Raw genomic sequence first — 21,763 nt, 5'->3', positions numbered from 1 at the left:
AGTAGAGTTCAGCACAGTCCTCTGGTTTGCCAGCTCCTCTCAAACCATCCCACCCATGCCAGCATGGCTAACAGACATTAAATAAATGATGATAAATGACCAAGCTCATAACATTCCCCCTGAACAAGACACCAGTGCATTACAGGGTTATTCTTTTACAGCTGATTGGACTGGAGCAGTGTGAAGTGAAGTGCTTTGCTCAAGAACACAATGCACCATCCAGTTCAGAAATTGAAACCATGATCTTGCAATTAAGTGTGCAACACCCTCACCACTAGGCTAACCACTTTCACTGCCACTGCTTCCAACAATTTCAAATGCTTGACATTCCTTTTATACATATGACATTCTCCACTCGCAGCATATTTTCTCCAGGATAATGATACTATAGTACATTAATCATCATCATACATTCATTAGTGAAGTCATACCTCACAGTGTGTAACTGATAACCTGTCACACAGTAACCTTTATTCTCTAACTGCTTATATGACACTGTCTCAGATGTCATCACCTTAGATAATTACCTACATTCTTAAGTATAGCCTTATCTTACTGCCTCACTGATCAGAAAACAGAATAACCTTCATCTTCCAGTACATACAAATATACATCACTGTTTCAATCATCATTATATACACACAACATAGCACACTGTCTTAATGCTCAACACACACACAAACACAGAATTATTTACATCTTCAACACAGTTTTTTTTTTTTAACTTACTGCCTTAATAATCACCATACTCACAATAACAATCATTTCTTTAATATAGTTTTATCATATCTTTATCATGTTAATGTATGAGCACATGGCTCAGTGGTTAGAGCATCAGGCTTATGATCATGCGATAGTGAGTTCAATTCCTGAACTGGTCTGTGTTTTGTGTTCTTGAGCAAGACACTTTATTTCACGCTGCTCCAGTTGACTCAGCTGTAGAAATGAGTTGTGATGTCACTGGTGCCAAGTTGTATCAGCCTTTGCCTTTCCTTTGGATAACATCAGTGACATGGAGAGGGGATGTTGGTATGCATGGGCGACTGCTGGTCTTCCGTAAACAACTTTGCCCAGACTTGTGCCTTGGAGAGGAATTTTCTAGGTGCAATCCCATGGTCATTCATGACTGAAGGGAGTCATTACCCTTTTATCCTGTCACATCATCATCATCATCATCGTTTAACGTCCGCTTTCCATGCTAGCATGGGTTGGACATCATTATCATTATTGTCATCATCATCTCATGTTTGCTTTTCCAAGTTAACATGGGTCGGACAAATCCTCACAGTTTTAATCAGTTCCTTTGTACAGTTGTTGACCTTCTAAATGGTTCTGGGTCACACTGCTCACACATTATATTTTTGGCATGGTTCTATGGTTGAGTGCTATTTCCTAATACCAACCACTTCACACAGTGTACAAGATGCCTTTTATTGTGGCACCAGCACTTGATAGGTTTGGTAGATCTAGTACCTGCCTTGTTACACAGGTGGCGGAATGAGAGAAGTTACATGATAAAATTTCATGTCACTGTTTTATGATTCTTCCATACACAATACATACCTTGCTGTCTTAATGATCTTTCCATACGCAGTAACCTATATTATCCAATAGGATCATATCTTGCTGTTTTAATGCCTCTTCCATATTCAATAAACTACATTCTCCAATACAGTCATGCCTCACAGTCAAATGTCATTTTTATATGATCCTTACATACACAATACAAAATTTCAAATGTCACTGTTTTATGATCCTTACATACTCAATAACCTACATTCCCCGATACATTCATACCTCACTTATGTGGTGGTAATATAAGTCATTGACATAAATCACATAGTACACTGACTGATAAAGTTGTATGATTGTGAACTGTGGTAAGAACAAAGGAGATGCATTAGAAAGGAAATTACTGAGGCATCAAATTGACAGACGATATTATAAATGTAACAGAAAGAGTTTATAGCACGAGTAAAGAAATGTGATGCAGTCTCTGTGTGTGTGTGTGTGTGTGTGTAAGGGTGAGGTACCACTAATGTCTTCCTACCTAATCAGACAACTTCAGAAGAACTTACCTTGGAGTATACCACTTTGCTTTTCATTTGTTGGCCGAGAAAAGGCTTTTGACAAAAGTCCTGTACTCAGTAGTCGGGTGATTGCTAAAGAAACTAGGGTTAGTTGAATGGCATGTTCCAGCTGAGCAAGTCATGTACAGGTGTGAATTAACAAGATAATTGTGAAATCTAGCTTGCAGGTTGTTGTCTATCAAGACTCAGTTCTTACCTCCTCTCTATGTTTCCAGTCGATAACATGAGACTTTCACCCTTTTGTAACCATATTTCTGTTGAAATACACTGTCTTAGCTTCTTTTAATTTTGAAAATAATGAAAAATTTATCAAAATAACTTTGCCATTATGGAACTTAACATGAAATTTTGATGAAAGAATTTAACTTAGATCACTTAAAAACATGAAGTGTGTATGATAGAACTAGAGGCAGTCTTGTACAGATTGGCATCAAAAGTATTTAGACCACCTGCCCCTAGGAATTCCTGTATGCTGATGACCTAGTTCTCACAACTAAAATTATTGAGGATTTGAGAGGAAATTCCAAGCCTGGAAGCAAAATCACCTCAAAGTAAACCTAGCATAGATTCTACTGCCATTATAGAAGGGACTATGTTCCATTTGAAGAAAAGGAATTGGTAGAAATTCCATATGGTAACCCAATAAATGTAGTTATTGGTCAATTAAGTAGTCACTACTGGCTAGGTAACTACTGTTCTTGAGTGTTTAAGAGTTAACATCACCATCAATGTTGTTGTAAAGTCCACTTGTCCATACTTGCATGGACCTGAGATTATTGAGGCACATTTTGTATAGTGAGATGTCTTTCTTGTCACCAACCCCCATCAGTGTCCAAGTAAGGTAATGTTTTTCCATAGACAGAAAAGATTTTGCAAAATATTGGACATGTATAACACAGCTTGTATGACAGTGGCATTTATTTACAACTATTAAGAAATGTCGAGATGAGAAGACACAATCATACATACATACATGTATGTATGTATGTGATGGGCTTCTTTCAGTTTCCATCTACATAATCCACTCACAAGACTTTGGTTGGTCTGAGGTATAGTAGAAGACACTTGTTCAAGGTGCCATGCATTGGGACTGAACCCAGAACCATATGATTGGGAAGCTAACTCCTCAACCACACAGCCACACTTGTACCTGTAGTGACTGCAATTTTTTATTTACTTTATTTTTTTGTTTGGGATCATTTGAAGATGTTTGATGAAGGAACACAAATCAAAATATAAAAAGCACTATCAGTTATTGTATTAGTTCATATTTTATAATTCAAATATTACAACTGAAAATATATAATTTAATTTGCAGAATGTTCTCCATCATAATTCATCAAATTCATCAGGCTGGGCTCCATTTGGTAAGTTTTTCAATTAATGTGACTGTTATCAAAAGAGAAAAAAAAATCAGAAAATTTTATTTTAATCCCTCGACCTCATTTGTCTACATGGATTGTTGTCCTTTCTTCTTTGAACAGATTCTAAAATTGTCTTATATCTCAGTTTTTGTATGTAACTAAGGCAGGAATCAGTGTAAGGCAATGATTTGGTTTAAGGCAGAAAATCAGTTTAAGGGTTAAGGCAATGAATCAGCTTAACTCTTCAAGATTTCAATCATAGGATTATTCATTTCTAGAATGGCATTGTAGGGTAGGTGTGATAGGCCATATCTGGCCAGTTTAGCATAAGACAGGTAGAATATTTGGACTAGACATGGCTAGTGTAAATGTTAACTTAGCACTAGTTGATTGATTTAAGGCATTGAATCAGCTTAAGGCAGCAAATTGCTTTAATTGGCTTAAGGCAATCTGTTGGTATAAAACAACTGATCAGCTAATTGGTTTAAGGCAATGAATTGGCTTAATGCAACAAACTGGCTCGAGGTGGTTAATTGGTCAAGTCATTAAAGCGTCAAATAGAATGCCTCACAGTAATTTAAAACTCCTCTGAGTTCAAATCTTTTCAAGGTCAACTTTGCCTTTCATCCTTTTGGAGTGACTAAAAATGTACCAACCTTGGATGGTGGATTGGGCAAAAATATCATTTTTATAAGAATGGGATGGATCATATCTGAAAGCAGCTCCAGGAGCTGTGAGGAAGAAATTTGTACGTGCTCTGTTTTTGAGAGCTATTCTATTGGACCTTTGTCCAATCATTAAAACGTTGTTTTAAGGATTCTGCATTAAGTACTGCAGCATGTCTTTGCTGATCTTGGGAAAGTCTCATCTCCCTTCTCTCTGAAGACTCCATTTGACATGCTGCAGCATGCCTTTGCTGATCTTGAGAAAGTTTCATCTCCCTTCTGTATTGAGACTCCATTTGATGTGCTGCAGATCTTGGGAAAGTCTCATAAATAAATATAATAGAAATGAGATGATCTTAGTGTTATCACATTAGAATTAAAAGTGAAACAATATAGGTTTATCACATTAGAATGAAAGTGAAACAGTATTATATCACATGACGATATAGATCTTATTCATTCACTTTTGAGACATAATACCTAACCAGTGCCACTATTATATTGTTTTAATCCAAATGAAGAAAATAATTACATGTTGATACTCATGGGGTCTGATACTATTACCTTGTAAAATCTTATTTGATTTGGTCAAGCCGTTTGAGAATACATGGGGAACAGACAGACAGACAAAGAATTTTATATATATACAGATTACAATATAGATCTTATTCTTTCACTTTTGACATGTAATATCTAACCAGTGCCAATGTTATATTATTTTAATCCAAATCAAAAAAAAAAAATTACATGTTGATGCTCACAGGGTCTGATACTATTACCTTGAAAATTTTGATTTGATTTGGTTGAGCTGTTTGAGAATGCATAGAGGACAGACAGACAGACAAAGAATTTTATATATATAGATAACTTTTTATAATTTTTTTTTAAGAGACAATTCAGGCATGGCTGTATGGTTAAGAAACTTGCTTTGCAACCACATGGTTTTGGGTTCAGTCCCACTGTGTGGCACCTTGACCATTTTTTTAATTCTATAAACTCAGCCCAACAAATGCCTTGTGAGTAAATTTAATAGACAAAAACTGTGGAAGTTCACCATGTGCATGTGTGTGTTTGTAGTTGTCCTCCCACCACTTGTCAACCAGCATTGATTTGTTTATGTCCCCATAACCTAGTGGTTTGACAAAAGAGACCAATAAAGTAACAGACTTAAAAACAAGTATTGGAGTTGATTTGATTGACTAAACCCTTTAAGGTGGTGCTCAAACATGACCACAGTCCAATGACTGAAACAGGTAAAAGATAGAAGATTAATAATATAATATTCATATACATATATATAATTCTGTGGGTTTTTTTTTTTTTTACTGATTATAGACACAGACTGGCTGTGTGGTAAGAAGTTTGCTTCCTAGCCCCATGACTCCAGGTTCAATCCCACTGTGTGGCTTCTTAGGCAAATGTCTTCCTTTATAACCTCAGGCCAATCAAAGCCTTGTGAGTGACAGAAACTGTAAAAAACCTGAAGCCTGTCATATAATTTAAGTATGTGTGTATATGTATGTGTATATATGTATGTGTGTCTTTGCATCTGTGATTGTCCCTACCACTGCTTGACAGCTGGTGTTGGTGTGTTTACATCCTACATAACTTTGTGGTTCAGCTAAAGAGACCACTAGAATAAGTAACAGGCTTTAAAAAAAAGTCCTGGGGTCAATTTGTTCAACTAGAATGCTTTCACTTTTGAGACGTAATACCTAACCAGTGCCACTTATATTGTTTTAATCCAAATGAAAAAAATTTACATTGACACTCATGGGGTCTGATACTATTACCTTGTAAAATTTCCATCGCTGCAGTCTGATGACTCAAACAAGGAAAAGAAAAGAGAAATCATTATTAAGATGAAGAATTGACAAAAACGGTATCTTTTTTTATATACTTAAACTGATGCAAATTTTGTAGCCTCTATTACAGATGCTTACTGAATGCAACATGTACTGTCATGTTCCCAGGAAAATATTGACTATAGTAATATTGACAATCGTCAAACTTTCTGTTCATAGAACAGCCTTGTACACTTTGTATGCATGTATGAGAAATGTAAAACAAACACATTCTGATCTCAGTCACTGGTAGTGACAGTACAATGTTACCAACGAAGGGTTTATCTCTGAGCAGTCACTAGTGACATTTAATTCCATGGGCCAGGTACAGCCTAAGGGCTACATTTCTGAGGTCCCTAGTTTAGAGGTCATCAGAGAGATGAGGAATTTATGAGACAACAAAAACTAGATAGTGATCAGTTAGGTAGCCGTTACTGGCTAATTAACTGCTGATTGTATGTTTAATGGCTAACAACTCTGAGAGAGAGAGAGAGATTAATGGGGCATCACTGCAGCATTTAAAATCTGGACAGAACAATTTGTTAACAACAGAAATTGATTTAATAACAAAAGAACTGGTTGGATTACTGCTTGATTGATTACTGGTGAAGGTATGTATGACTGATGATGTTAGTAATGATTGAAGATCATAACAATGATTGATGTAGATAGGAATGGTTCGTGGAGATAGTAATTAATTAAGTAAGATGGTGATGACTGATGATGATAGTGATGATTAATGGAGACAGTGATGACTAAGGAAGATAGTAATAACAGTTGGTGATGGTAGGTATGACTGATGGAGACAGTGATGATTGAGGAAGATAGTAATGAGTGAGGAAGATATAAGGATGAGTGATGATGGTAGTACTGATTGATCAAAGTAGTGATAACTGAGGAAGTAGGCAATGATAAAGGATGATAATGATGACTGATGGAGACTAATGATTTATAAAGATAGTGATAATAGAGGAAGGTAGCAATAAGTGATGACTAAGGAAGGTAGTGTTGACTGATGTTAAGACTGATGACTATTGAAGGTAGCAGAGACTGGGGAAAGTAGTGGAGATTAAAGAAAGTACTAATGACTGATAATAGATTGTGATAACTGAAAAAGATAGTGATGATTGCAAAGGGTAGTAGTGACCGACTAAGATAGCTATGACTAATGAAGATAGTGATGACTGAAGAAAGTTCACTGTTCCATTATTCCAGCTTCTTGAGAGAGTGCTTCTTCCTCTGTGTGCATGTGTAGGCATGCATGAACTGACCACACATCAAATCTAATTGAATCGTTGACTTCAAGAACAAAAAATATTAAAAGATCTTCATATGAAAACAAAAATGTGATTAGGTGAAGGGAATTGATGGTAGGGTTTGAAGTAAAGAGAACATTAACTAATTAAGAAGAGTTATATAACTTCTAAGAGAGCAATTTTGGCTGGTAGATTTAACATATCACATGGTCTAGCACCACCACTTGGCACCATGGGTACCTTTTGTGGAGCCCTCTTTGCTATAAGCATTCAGTTCAAGTTTTTGGTTTGAGGATAACTACCCCCCTTCCTCTCACTAATACAAAAGGTTCTTTGTTATATGACTGTGTGGTTAAAAAACCTGCTTTGCAGCCATGTGGTTTCAGGTTCAGTCCTGCCTCATGGCACCTTCACCAATTATCTTCTATTACAGCCCCAAGTCAACCATTGCTTTATGAGTGAATTTGATAGGTAGAAAGCATATTCATTGTGTGTATGTGTATCTGCACCTGTGTTTGTTTTTTCTTCACACTGCTTGAAAACCAGTGGTGTTGGTTTATTTATGTCCTCATAAATTAGCTGATAGAATAAGTACCAGACTTTAAAACAAGTACAGAGGTTGATCCAAGGCTATGCCCCAGCAAGGCCAAAGTTCAACGACTGAAACAAGTAGTAAAAGATAAAAGATTAAATACAGCTTTTTACCTTTACTTGTTTCAGCCAGAGACTGAGGCCATGCTGGAGTATCACTATTAGTGTGATTGTTAGTTTGTTTCACTTCACTTCCATGGCCCTTTTTTGTGTTCAGTTAAGGTGAATCAGCATGATTAATTAAACTGAGTTAATAGATATAGTCACTTGAATTATGATGATAGAGAGATCAATACAAATGTGTTTATAAAATTTGTGTTGCTAATGCGAAGCAGTCAACTGATAAGTTAAGTTTTAGTAATAATTTTCTGAATCTCTGCTGAAAGAATTAAAGGAATTGAGAAGACTAACTTAAAAGAAAGCCATTCAGTTTATAGATTTTTTTGTGTTAATGTTCAACACTTTCCTTGATAATAAACTACAACTTTGTACTTAGAAGGGAGTACTTTTTCCCAAGGAAAATTTTCTGATACCAATATTTAACTTATCTATATTAGTGTGTAAAAATAAATCACACGTCAGTCTAAAAATAATTTTGTCCTAAAAGTAGGCTTAATAAATTACAAGAAATATTGTCTTATACTAGAAGAATCTAGTTTTTATGTGTGTGTGTGTGTGAGCATGCACATGAACACACACACACACACACACACACAAAAGACTGGTATTTTGGTATTTTTTATTCCCCATTACATGTTTCATTACCTTACAGGAGTTACAGAGGTATACAAGTTGAAAAACATGTAGGACATCTATTAGTAATTCTTCAGACAGAGAATTAAAATAATAGGCATGGCTGTGTGGTAAGAAACTTGCTTCCTAACCACATGGTTCTCGGTTCAGTCCCACTGCATGGGTCCTTGAGCAAGTGACTTCTACTATAGCCTTGGGCCGATCAAAGCCTTGAGAGTGGATTTGGTACACAGAAACTGGAAGAAGCCAGTTGTGTGTGTGTGTGTGTGTCTGTGTTTGTCCCCAACCACCATTTGACAACATCCCTGTAACTTAGTGCAGTTCATCAAAAGAGACTGATAAGGCATAGCTGTGCAGTTAAGATTGTTTCACTATCATGTGGTTCCAAGTTCAATCTCACTGTGTGGTATCTTATCTTGGGCTAACTAAAATCTTCTGGGTTGTGGCAATGGTGGTAATGGTAGTGGTATAAAAATTGTGATGTTATTTTTAAAATTAAACTTCAAACATTTTGAGCAGAATTATATCTAGTGATATGCTTTTGAACAATCAAAATAATCAATTGTTTCTCTTTTAAGCATAATAAAATGTTGTGTTTATTAAGAATCAATTTTCTATTGAAAATATGTACCCAATTCATTTTTAAAACTTGCCAGCTTTTTAAATAATAGTTATTTCTTTTTATATATCTTTATCTCTTTCTCTCTTCTCTCTCTCCCTCTCTCTTTCTCTTCTCTCTCTCTTCTCTTCTCTCTCTCTCTCTCTCTCTCTCTCTCTCTCTCTCTCTCTCTCTCTCTCTATGTGTGTGTGTGTGTGTGTATACATTCACATATCTTTAGCAGAACCTTTTTACAAGGCCACCTGACTTGGTGGAAATAACAGCCAAATCTCCTTCATATTATTACATGTGCCATCTTAAGAAAAGGAAGAACACCTTTGATAATATGTTCCTATAGATATAACGTTTGGAAGGAAAAAAATACATATAGAACGTTCTTGGCTGGAACAGCTTTGATTCATAGACCTGATCAGTCAAGACTGACCTTGGACTAAACAACATGGTCATAGCTGGAACAGGTTTGATCATAGGTTTGCTCAGCCAGAGCTGACCTTAGGCTAAATAATATGATCATGCTGGAGCACCTTTAATCATGGTTCTCTTGGATCAGAGTGGACCTGGAGCTAAACAACGTCATTGTAGTCATTGCCTAAACCAGGGGTTTTCAAACTTTTTGACTTGCAGACCCCTTTATATTTCAGGCTTTACCTTAGGGACCCCCTTATAAACGCTTATGAAATTTATACATAAATATTTGCTTAAAATAACATATATTTTTACATTTATTTATTTAACAGTATTTAACAAATAGGTTTATTGTCAATTAAAAGATTTCGATTAAAAAACATATATAAAATCAAATTGCCCACAGTTTGAAAACCCCTGGCCTAAACAACTTCGTTCACAAGTCTAACTTAAGGTTAAATAACACCAATAAAGAATCTGACCAAGTTGTTGGATATCAAATTGAATATAGACTGTGGTAATAAAATTAGATCCACCTTTTAAAAAAAAAGACTAAGGGTCATCATAGGTGCATGGTTAAGATGGAGAATCCTTGGCAACATAGAAAGGAGTTGAAATATTGTTTTTCATTTCTTTATTGCCCACAAGGAACTAAACATAGAGGGGACAAACAAGGACAGACAAACGGGTTAAGTCGATTACATCGACCCAGTGCGTTACTGGTACTTAATTTATCGACCCCGAAAGGATGAAAGGCAAAGTCGACCTCGGCGGAATTTGAACTCAGACTGTAACAGCAGACGAAATACCGCTAAGCATTTCGCCCGGCGTGTTAACGTTTCTGCCAGCTCGCCGCCTTAAGTTGAAATATTGTTTTTGTGAGGCAAAACTTTGATTCAGTCTGCATGACACCAGAAGTATCCAACTACCCAATTTTCAAACAAAAAAATAAAAGCTTCTGATTTAGACACAAACCAGAAATTTTAAAGAGATGGTGTTAGAGGATTAGTTGATGCCATTGTCGTCCAGTATTTTAATCAACCCTGAAAAGATGAAAGGCAAATTTGACCTAGGCAGGATTTGAACTCCAAATGTAAAAAGCTGGAACAAATTCCATAAAACATTTTTTTTGCAAATGCTCTAATGATTCTGCCAGCTTGTCACCTTCAGTAGCTTCTGTTTTAGGCACAAGGCTAACTCCTTTTAGGAGAGTGGTAGGGTTAATCAGTACCATCAACCCTCAGTACTTTAAGTGGTACTTTATTTTGTTGACCCCTGGCAGAATTTGAATTCATAATGTAAAGAGTTCAGAATAAACTCCACAAGGCTCCAACAATTCCGCCAGCTCTAATAATACTAATAATAATGAAGCTATCCTATATATATTCCTACGTAAAATTATAACAATGTTTTATTATACGTAATTGGTTGACAAGAGCATTTTAAAATTTCGTAATAATGATAATCATCATTTTCTATGCTGGCATGGATTGGATAATTTGACAGGAGCTGGTAAGGCCAGGGGCCACACCAGGCTCCATTTTCTGTTCTGGCATAGTTTCTATGGATGGATGCCTGTCTTAATGCCAACCATTTTACAGAGTGAACTGGATGCTTTTTATGTAGCACCAGCACAAGCGCTTTTAATATGGCACCAGCACCAGTGTTTTTTACATGGCACCAGCACTGATATCAATTCTGTTAATAATAATAATAATAATAATAATAAACCTTTCTACTAAAGGCACAAGGCCTGAAATTTGTGGGGAGGCGGGGACTAGTTGATTACATCAACCCCAGTGTTTCACTGATATTTAATTTATCGATCGCGAAAGAATGAAAGGCAAAGTTGACCTCTGCAGAATTTAAACTCAGAATGTAGCAACAGGTGAAATACCACTAAGCATTTTACCTGGCATGCTAACAATTCTGCCAGCTCACCACCTTATACTACTGCTACTAATAATAATAATCCTTTCTACTATAGTCACCAAGCCTAAAATTTTGCAAGGATGGATCTAGTTGATTACATTGACACCAGTGCTCAACTGATACTTATTTTATAAACTCCAAAAGAATGAGAAGCAGAGTCGACATCGGCAGAATTTGAATAGTTATAATAATAATAATAATGATGATGATGATGAACTTATTGTATACAATGCACAGATATGCTACAACTTGTTGGAAAAGGTTAAAAGAGAGAACAGAAAGTAGCAATAAGTAAAGAAAGACAGCAATGAAAGCCAAAATTACGTGCACAGTACACAAAAAGACAGAAAAGTGAACAGTAAAAGAGTCATAAAGAGGAAAGAGTTGCACAGACATGTCAGGAATGGTGTTGGTGTATTTCAGAAAGCATGGAATCTTTGAAGGATGCAATGTCCTGACAGCTAACAACTGGCTTGGCTAGTTCTATGCTTCAAAAATTTCAAGTATAAAATAATGTTTTTCAAAAGTAACAGTATATTGAATCTATGGCTGTGTACTAAATTTGCCTCCTGACTACATGATTCCAGGTTCAGTCCCACTGAACAGCATCTTGGGCAAGTATTTATTATAGCCACGGGCTGACCAAAGCCTTGTGAGTAGATTTGGTAGTCAGAAATTGAAAACAGCTTGTTGTGTATGTATATATACAGTACACTCCTAAAAAAGTTTGTACACCCCTAAAAAAGTTTGTACACCCCTAAAAAATTTCAGTAAAATTATCATTACTCTGTAAATAATAATGAAGGAAATCAAACGAAATTTATACTGAATAAAATATATTATACATGCAAACATTATACAATTTTGAAACACAAAACAATAAGCATTTTCAAAGATATGAACAAAATAGTAATTTTCAAACAATACAAATATATGTACACCATAAAGGATCATTTGCTATATTCAATATTTGGTGTGATCGCCCTTGCTTTCAAAGACTGCATTAAGTCTACTGGACATAGGTCAACTAAATTTCCACATATAACCAATGAAATTGACCTCCATTCATCCTGAATGATGTCTTTCAACTGTGTTACATTGCAGGGTTTCTTCCTATTAACCTTCCTTTTCAAAACATCCCACAGATGTTCTATTGGGTTTAAATCAGGTGACATGGTAGGCCAAGGCAATACCTTTACTTTTTTATCTGATAAAAACTTAGTCATCATCTTTGAAGTGTGTTTCGGTTCATTATCATGTTGGAACATGAAATGTCTTCTTAGTTCTTTGATACTTTTCAGCATTGTTTTCTGCAATGTGTCACAATAAAGCCTTGAATCCATTGTTCTCTCAATAAATGTGAGTCCTAAGGTGGCAAGCTGACAGAAACATTAGCACGCTGGGCGAAATGCTTAGCAGTGTTTCATCGGTCTTTAAGTTCTGAGTTCAAATTCCGCCAAGGTCGACTTTGCCTTTCATCCTTTCAGGGTCAATAAATTAAGTACCAGTTGTGTACTGGAGTCAATCTAATCGACTAGCCCCCTCCCCCAAAATTTTGGGCCTTGTGCCTAGAGTAGAAAAGAATAAATGTGAGTCCTCCCACACCAACTGCACTCATGCATCTCCAAAGCATAACACTTCCGCCACCATGTTTCACGGTAGGCACAGTGCATTTGTCATTATTATCTTCACCTGGTTGTCACCATACTCATTTAATACCATCTAACCCAAACAAGTTGATTTTAGTCTCATCAGAAAAAGAATTTTATTCCAAAGCTCCTTCCCCTTACTCACATAGGTTTCAGCAAAAGAAAGACGACTGGATTTATGCCTGGTAGTGAAGAGAGGTTTCCTACGGGGAATACGTCCATGAAGACCACACTGGTTCAAACTTCAGTGAACTGTTTGCACAGATAAACTCTTTCCACTAACAGAAGACACTTCTTGGATCAAAGATGAAGCAGTACATCTGTTGTCCATCACATAACATTGAATGCGGCAAATATTACGTGCAGTTAAAATAGAAGGACGACCTGGACGATGTTTATTGCTTAGCCATCCAGTAGCTTTGTACTTCTGAATTACTTTGGTAACTGTGTTTACGCTAATATGTATTCGTTAGCCAATTAACTTGTATCCTAAACCATTCTTGTGCAAATTAAAAATAATTTTCTTCAAATCTTCAGACAATTCTTTTCCTTTTGGTGCCATTTTAATCACAATGAAGAAGATTTTCACCTGCAATAGCAATGACTAGTGCAAAAATGCCAGGAGAGATAATTCATTAGAATTGAAATTATCAGCAATATCTGAATTTAGTAAAAAAAAAAGTGGATAAAAGATTGAATATAGAAAATTTCCTTTAGAGTGTACATATTTTTGTATTGTTTGAAAATTAATATTTCATTCATATCTTTGAAAATGTTTATTTTTTTGTGTTCCAAATTTGTATAATGTTTGCATGTATGATATATTTTATTCGGTATAAATTTCATTTGATTTCCTTTGATATTATCAGAGTAATGGCAATTTTACTGAATTTTTTTAGGGGTGTACATACTTCTGTGAGATACTGTATATACATATATGTGTGTGTGTGCATGTGTGTATCTTTGTGTATGTGTTTGTCCCCCCACCACTGCTTGATAACCAGTGTTGGTGTGTTTACATTTCCATAACTTAGCAGTTCAACAAAAGAGATTGATAAAATAAATATAAGGTTTAATAAAAATATGTAATAGGTTCGATTTGTTGGACTAAACCCTTTAAGGTGGTGCCCCAGCATGGCAACAATCCAATGACTGAAGCAAATAAGAGATAAAAAAGATATTGCTTTAATTTCTCAAAATTTTTGCTATTTTACTACCACGGTGTAGTACTCAAATAACATTTCCACTGAGCAGTCATGAGTTTTCTGTGTCTTATATAGCACCTATCCGAAATACATCAAATCCAACCCATTTATCCTTGCCAAATTTGCCCACATTCATCCATCTCTTATAGAAGTTTCTTAAGACAGATAAACCATTTCTAGTCAGGAGAGTTTCAATGCCCTGCTTAATACCAGTGATAAGATATAAATCACAATTCTTTGGCTGAGGGACCTCTTCAAATGGTATTCAAACAATACAAGAAAGGTTTCTGTATTTCAGTTTGCGGTATCTTTTATATTTTACTTGTTACAGTTAGTAGACTGCAGTCATGCTGGGGAACCATTTTGAAAGGTTTTAGGGCTTGGTACTTATTCTATCAATCACTTTTGCTGAATTGCTAAGTTACCACGACATAAACAAACACCCGTTGTCAAACAGTGAAGGACAAAGACACGCACGCACACACATACGCATATATATATATATATATATATATATATATATATATATATATATACGATAGGCTTCTTTCAGTTTCTGTGTACCAAATGATTTGGTCAGCCCAAGATTATACTAGAAGACCTTTGCCCAAGGTGCCCTACATTGGGACTGAACTCAGAACCATGTTGTTGAGAAACATGCTTCTTACCACACAGCCGTGCTTGTGCCTATGCATATTAATACTGTGAAAAAGAATTGTGTGAGTATTGGTAATCAAAAGTAAAATATTAATGTTACAATATAAATAATTCTGGAGTCAAGTTCTTTGACTCAATATTCATCTTTTGTTATTAAGAATTATACTTTGATCTTTCAACAGATGAACCCGATTATAAAACACTGCTGGGAAGTTTGGATTATGCTTTTCTCTTCACTTATGCCATTGGAATGTTTCTTAGGTATAATAATCACATTTTTGTTTTGTCTTTTTTGCTTTTCTGTTTTGTGATAAAGATTAAAGTACTCAGAATGTTAAGGTGGTAGTAGTAGTAGAACATGTTGGTCAGTTCAGGAGTACATTAATTAGGAAGATACTGCAGGAGTAGAGTAGTTAAGATATTGGAGTACTGACAAATAACACTGTGTAACATGACTTTTGTCCTTGGGTAGCGACTGTTATTGTCTATTTGCTTACCCTTAGAAAGTATGAAAAATGGCGAATATTTGCTTCAAACTTTGCTTTTGTTACATTTATTTAAATCCCAAAGAATCTCTCTCAACATATGGCTATGATGCTCTCCTATTACTCCTGCTCGTGTTCAGAGATGCACATATTGTCAGCAACTAAGGGACATGCTCAAATGGTTAAGTTCAAGCAACTGACAGGGAAATATGTAGTATTGAGCAGAATATTTGCTGAATCCATATTTCTGCTTCAGCAACTCAATGTTGAATCTATCTGAAATGTAAGGGAAAATAGGTCAGTTTCAAAACATTGATGTGCAGATCACAAAAGCAAAGTTTGAAGGGAATAGTAGTCATTTCCTTTGATTTCTAGATAGAAGCAAATAGAAAATAACACTTACTGACCAAAGACAAAAAAAAAATGTTACACAGTGTAATTTATGTAGTAGGTTATGTAATCAAAGTACTGAGGTTCTGATAGATAGTTCATTTGAGAAGTACTTTAAATCAAGTTTGCTGAGAATAGGTCAATGAAAATAGAAACAGAATTTTCATTTACTAGTGTGTAGTAGACTTCTTTACTATATAACTCAGTGATGTATAAACAGTTCAGAAGTGAAATAAACTGGTTTGTTGTGAGACTAAAGAAGAGACTAACATCTCAGGTAGAATTCTTCATCAGGGAGTTGTTATCTGTTGATATTGACTGAAAAGCTTGAAAGAGAGAAAATTAACCCTTCAGCATTTAGATTACTCTGTCAAATGCAATGTTTATTTATTCACATTGTTTTGAATTAATCATGCATTTTCTTGTAGCTATGAGATTTCAATGATGTGATTGTTAATTTTTAGAATTACATTATTGGGTAGGTGTGAGAGGCTGGATCTGGCCAGTTTGAACATAGAACAGGTAGAATATTTTGGCCAGATGTGGCTAGGTTAAATGCTTAACTGTTAAGGAGGGAAATGTCGTAAAGAAATGTTACACAGTGGTCAGAGAGGGGAGATAATTAATAAGAATGCTGGCATATTTAAAAATATAGGAATGAGGTAAAAATGAAGAGAACAGAACACGCCTGTTATTAATGGCTTAGCCAGTCAGTGGCAGAAGGAAAATACCAATTAACCTTTTTCAGGGCTGTCAAAGCTGATGGGAGGGAAGGAATAAGTTTCACTCAGACAGGAAGTATAATCTAAATACTTGCAAAAGTGTGGACTTTGCTAAAGGCACCTTGGGACCAGGTGGGGGTCATTAAATTAGATTAAGTATAACATTTAGAAACTAGATGATGATCAGTAAGAATGTTGCAAATTTGAAAAATTCTGAATAGTGGAAATTAGAGTCAGATGAAGGGAGGAATAAAGTGTATTTTAGTAGTTGCCAAAGTGCAAATATGTCAAAGAGGAGAAGGTTAACTAGAAGAATGATAGGTATTCATTAATGTCTGCAAGTAAGAAAGTACCTAGAATAAAAACAAGGTTATTTTCTCTATGCTTGTAGGTGTAGGATGAACCCTTGTGTAAAGTGACTCTGCAGACTGAGAAGCTAAGGACTGGCTTGGTAAAGTTTCACTGGTCCAAAGAGTGGCTTGGTGAACTTTTACTTTCTTTCTTCTGATCCTCAAATTGCTTCTATATTTCTCTGTTCTCTTTCTTTGAAAACAGACTAAAATCAGAGCAATCTGTTGGTCAGAAACTTCCTTCCCCCTCAGCAAATCCTGACATCTCGCAATGCTTCAGATTTTTATTCTACAATTTTTCCTTTATCTCCAGTAATACATTCATAACTGGCCTCTAAACCCAATCACAAATCATCAACCAGAGTGACTATACCTCTACCAACGTTATTTACTACCTCACCAGTAAACTGACTATCATCTAGCTGATCACTTCTGCAAGCACTTCTTCAGTGTTCACAATAGCATCCAATCATTCTGTAAAACTTTAGCTAGACATGCCACTCCTTGTCTAAATCCAACATGCCATTCCTTGGATCACCTCTCAGCTTGTGGAGTAACCTCTCAATATATCTGTAATCACTAAGAAAATTACTTCATCTCTCCTTCAGAAACTTCCTTACTTGTAGGCATTAATGAATTCATCTCATTCTCCCGATCAACCTCTTTTCCTTTAACATGGTAGTATTTGTCAACTTTTGTTGAATTATTTTCTTTCTCTTCTTCCATCCTTAACTCATTCTTCTCCCTCACTTCTTCCTGGACTCTTGTTGATCATCTAGATGTATTCCCCTTTTTTCATTTTTGTCCCTTCCCTCCACTCACCTCATGCTTTTCAAATTTGCCAATATTCTTGTTGATTATCAACCCATTCTGACTGATCAAAACAGAGAAATTATCTCAGCTGTTCTGGCAGTGGGCAGTTTTATTGATTATCACCCCTATCAATACACATTTCATCTCCTAAACTTCCCCACTCCTTTATTCTTCACTATTTTTTTATTATTATCTCTATTTCTCACAACTCCCATTCTATTCATTCTGTATCATCAGATAACCTATTTCTCCAACATATTGTTCTACCTGTTAGATTTGTCTTCCTTCCCCACATTAAATCAAATTATTCCACTTCTTAGCTGTATATATTTACTGATTCTTAATGCAGACCATTGCTAATTTCTTCAGATCCTACTTTTTATTTTCTTAGTAATTACCTTACTGACTCCTAAATCTTGTTAATATCATTTGCAAGGGCTACTAAAATTCATTTGCTTTAACCCTTCAGCATTCAGATTACTCTGTCAAGTGATACTTATTTACTAACATTGTTTTAAATTAAAATAACATTATCTTGAAGCTTCAAGATTTCAATAATATGATTGTTTATATTTAAAACAACATTGTAGGTAATTCTGAGAGGTCAGATCTGGTTGATTTGAACTTAAAACAGGTAGAATATTTGGGCTGGATATGGCCTGTTTAAATGCTAAAAGGTTGATCACTTTGGAACCAGTAATGTCACATGTCTGTCATTTTTGGCAATGCAACTTAGGCAGCAATATTAATCACCAGTTAGTACATATAATTATCTCATTTGATGGTATCTCCTCAAAGTCTTAATGTCCTTTGTGCTGTCCCCTGCTATTTTTTGATGGAAAGAGGAGTAGCACGTACCTTAGTCTTTGGTCTGAATATTCAAACTGAAGCTACAGTTTACTTCTACAGAGGAATTCATTGTTAGTTAAGCTGATGCTGATGGCCTTAGCCAGAATAAGCTTCATTGAGTGGGCTTTGCAGTTACTAAAGAGCTTCACTTATTAGGTCTCCTGGGTCAAAGGAAAGACAATGCCAATACATCTAAGAGACAACATGAGTCAATAAAACACATACCAGAAAACTACAGATGACTTGTCTTAATTGCATAATCCAGCTCCTGTTAATTGCATAACTTTCCAAACCACTGAACCATTTACCATCAAATCTATGTGGAATTTATCAGTTAATTGCATTAAAAAAATTACATTAGTTTGTGTTAATTGCATACGATTCTATTTGTGATTATGAATTGAATGTTGGTTAAATATAGCATAAAATTAAACATTGATTTGATATGAATAAAATGATTCTGGAAGCTTCTATTTTCACAATTAGCTAATATAAAAGTCAGTCAGTACTTCGTGTTTACAAACAACCAGTGTTAAAGGAGTTACAAATATTCAAAATATTCTTATCATTTTAATGAAATATAGACTATCAAACTTCAGATTCCAGTGTAATTTTTATCTCTGTGATTGCAGATAGAGGGTGTTATGTATAATAAAATCCTTGACTAAATAAATCGTTTCTAGATAAGCTTTACAGAAAGATAATTTAGAATGAAGCAGTGAATGGATACGGTTTTGTTGTTTACACTACTGACCATATTAACTTGTGATTAAACCTAATCAATAATTTTTTTTCAAATTTTTATCACCTTAATTGTTGACATGGAATAATAAAAACTATGTAATCTCATTATTGTCATAGTGTAAATCTGGCAAGAATTGATAATTGAAGAAGAATATCAATTAACATTGTGGAAGATGTAAAAAGTATGTAATCAATATTGTCATCTAATCTGGCTTGAACTGAAGTGATAAAAAAGATGGAATCATTATTGTTGGCTAGTATAAATTTGACTAGAATTGGTAATTGAAGAATATCAAAGAACATGAGTAAATTATGTTTAATCCTTTAGTGTTTAATCCGTCCATATCTGGCCCAAATATTCCACCAGTTTTATGTTCAAACTGTCCAGATCCAGCCTCTCGTGCCGCCCTAGAATATTATTCTAAAAATATACAATCACATCATCGTAATCTCAAAGCTACAAGGTAATGCATGATTAATTCAAAACAATGTAAATAAATAAGCATTACATTTGACAATAATTTGAATGTTAAAGGGTTAAACCATTAAGATGTAAAACATAATGGAAGTAAAAAAGAGATACATTTGGTGCTTTATTATAGAACCCATACATGTGTAACAAAACCATAAAATTTTGTACTTCATTTCTACTTAGAATGTAAATTCAGTTAATTGCATGAGAATTTCAATCATGGAGGTTGTGCAGTTGAGTGGAATCAACTTTACTATTTAGTCTATGAGTTGATTAATTACTCTCCACAAAAATAATTTAGCTTGATGTATAATGAAAAAAAAACTAATATTGCTGACAAGAGTATCAGCCACTTTGAGACGTGATGAATCAAGATATAGTTAGAGTGTATATTTTGTTTGTAATACATAATACTCTGAGAGAGTCTTTTATTAGTCTCTTACTTTTGATATAATCATTTAACCTTTGTTGATCTCTCTTTGTCTCTATCTCTATCTTGTTTTATCTCTCTCTCTCTTTCTTTCCAGTGGTCATATAGCGGAACGTGTCAATCTTCGGTACTTTCTATCCTGTGGTATGTTACTCAGTGGTATTTTAACAGCTGCCTTTGGATTTGGTTATTTCTTCAACATCCATTCTTTAACTTACTATATTTTTGTTCAGGTAGGTCTTCAGTTATGTTTCCTCTTTCTTTGAGCATGAGCCAAGTTCATGGTAAATATCTCAGGAATATAGTTAACATTACACAAGATTAAAGGCACAGGAAATAGGTAAGATGGTGGATGGATAAAACTATTCTAGTAGTTTGTTACAGATCTCTATTTAACTCTTGCTTGAGTGAAATTTACTTTTCATTCTTCTACAGTTAACATTAAAGCTTTATGGATAAGCTATTATTAACTAAAACCTGAAAGGTTTTCATTTTCATTAGTGACTTTGCCATTGTACTCTTAAACTAGATGCACTTTGGGTAGTTAATATTAGAAGAGACATTCTTATATAATTTTCCTCCTGCTCATCATCATCATTGTTTTAACATTCACTTTTTCATGCTTGCATGAGTCAGAAAGAATTCAACCAGATGCTCTTCCTTTCACCAACTTCACCTGTTTCCAAACTAGTTAACACTTCCCAATAGCCTGACATGTTTCTCATGAAAAATTATAAATGTAATGTAAGCCATCATGCAGTGTCAAGACAAAGCATCTGGACGTTCACACACATCACACATATACGTACATGTGTACACAATGAGCTTCTTTCAGTTTCTGTCAACCAAATCCACTCACAAGGCTTTGGTTAGTTCAGGGCTATAATAGAAGACACTTGCCCAATGTGTTACACAGTGGGACTGAACCCCAAACCACATGACTGGGAAGCAAGCTTCTTAATCATACAGCCATGCCTATACCTATTATCACAGATTATTTTCTTTTTTTTTTTTTCTGGTTTTGCCAGAGGAAGAAAGACTTTCCTGGACTTCTGATACTGTTAGGACTTCATATCAGACACCTGGCTTGAATGCTTGCAACAGAATGAATTCTTCTTAAGGTATCCAAGGGCCAAATGGTAACATTAAGAGGATGGACTATTGGTGCCACCCAGGAACAAGAACAGTCCTTCCAGTGGCATTCCACAATATCTATATTGATCAGTCCAAAGCTGTGGTAGAAGACATTTACACAAGACATTGTCACAGTGTGATAGATATTGAAACCATATTCTTGTGAAGCAAACTTTCATCTTTCCCATCTACCCATCTTTCATTCCTCATCTCCTAGCATAAAGGTATCCACTTGGGGTTCATAGTCTTGCAAACTGCATGATTGCCTCACTAGTGATGGTGTCATGAAAAAAGCACCCAACCCATGTTGTAAAGTGGTTGGTATTAGGAAGGGCATCCAGCCA

General features: G+C 35.2%; 1 protein-coding gene across 6 annotated transcripts in view; it reads left to right on the top strand.

Moving 5' to 3' along the window:
• Window positions 1-21,763, top strand: part of LOC106872525 (glucose-6-phosphate exchanger SLC37A2) — a 93,091-nt gene that overhangs the window by 22,146 nt on the left and 49,182 nt on the right. For 4 of the 6 annotated variants that reach the window (XM_014919546.3, XM_089352455.1, XM_014919543.3 and 1 more), the window contains exons 3-5: window positions 3,409-3,457; window positions 15,213-15,291; window positions 20,383-20,518. In XM_014919546.3, the coding sequence (XP_014775032.3) occupies window positions 3,409-3,457; window positions 15,213-15,291; window positions 20,383-20,518 (264 nt within the window). The remainder of the gene's footprint in view (window positions 1-3,408; window positions 3,458-15,212; window positions 15,292-20,382; window positions 20,519-21,763) is intronic. The other 2 variants (XM_052968393.2, XM_089352456.1) reach the window with 1 other exon arrangement.

The sequence above is a fragment of the Octopus bimaculoides genome, chromosome 5 (genome assembly GCF_046866305.1).
Source record: "Octopus bimaculoides isolate indiv1 chromosome 5, ASM4686630v1, whole genome shotgun sequence".
NCBI lineage: Eukaryota > Metazoa > Mollusca > Cephalopoda > Octopoda > Octopodidae > Octopus > Octopus bimaculoides.
The sequence above is the reverse complement of the archived record's forward strand: the minus strand, read 5'-3'. Positions and strand labels throughout refer to the sequence as shown.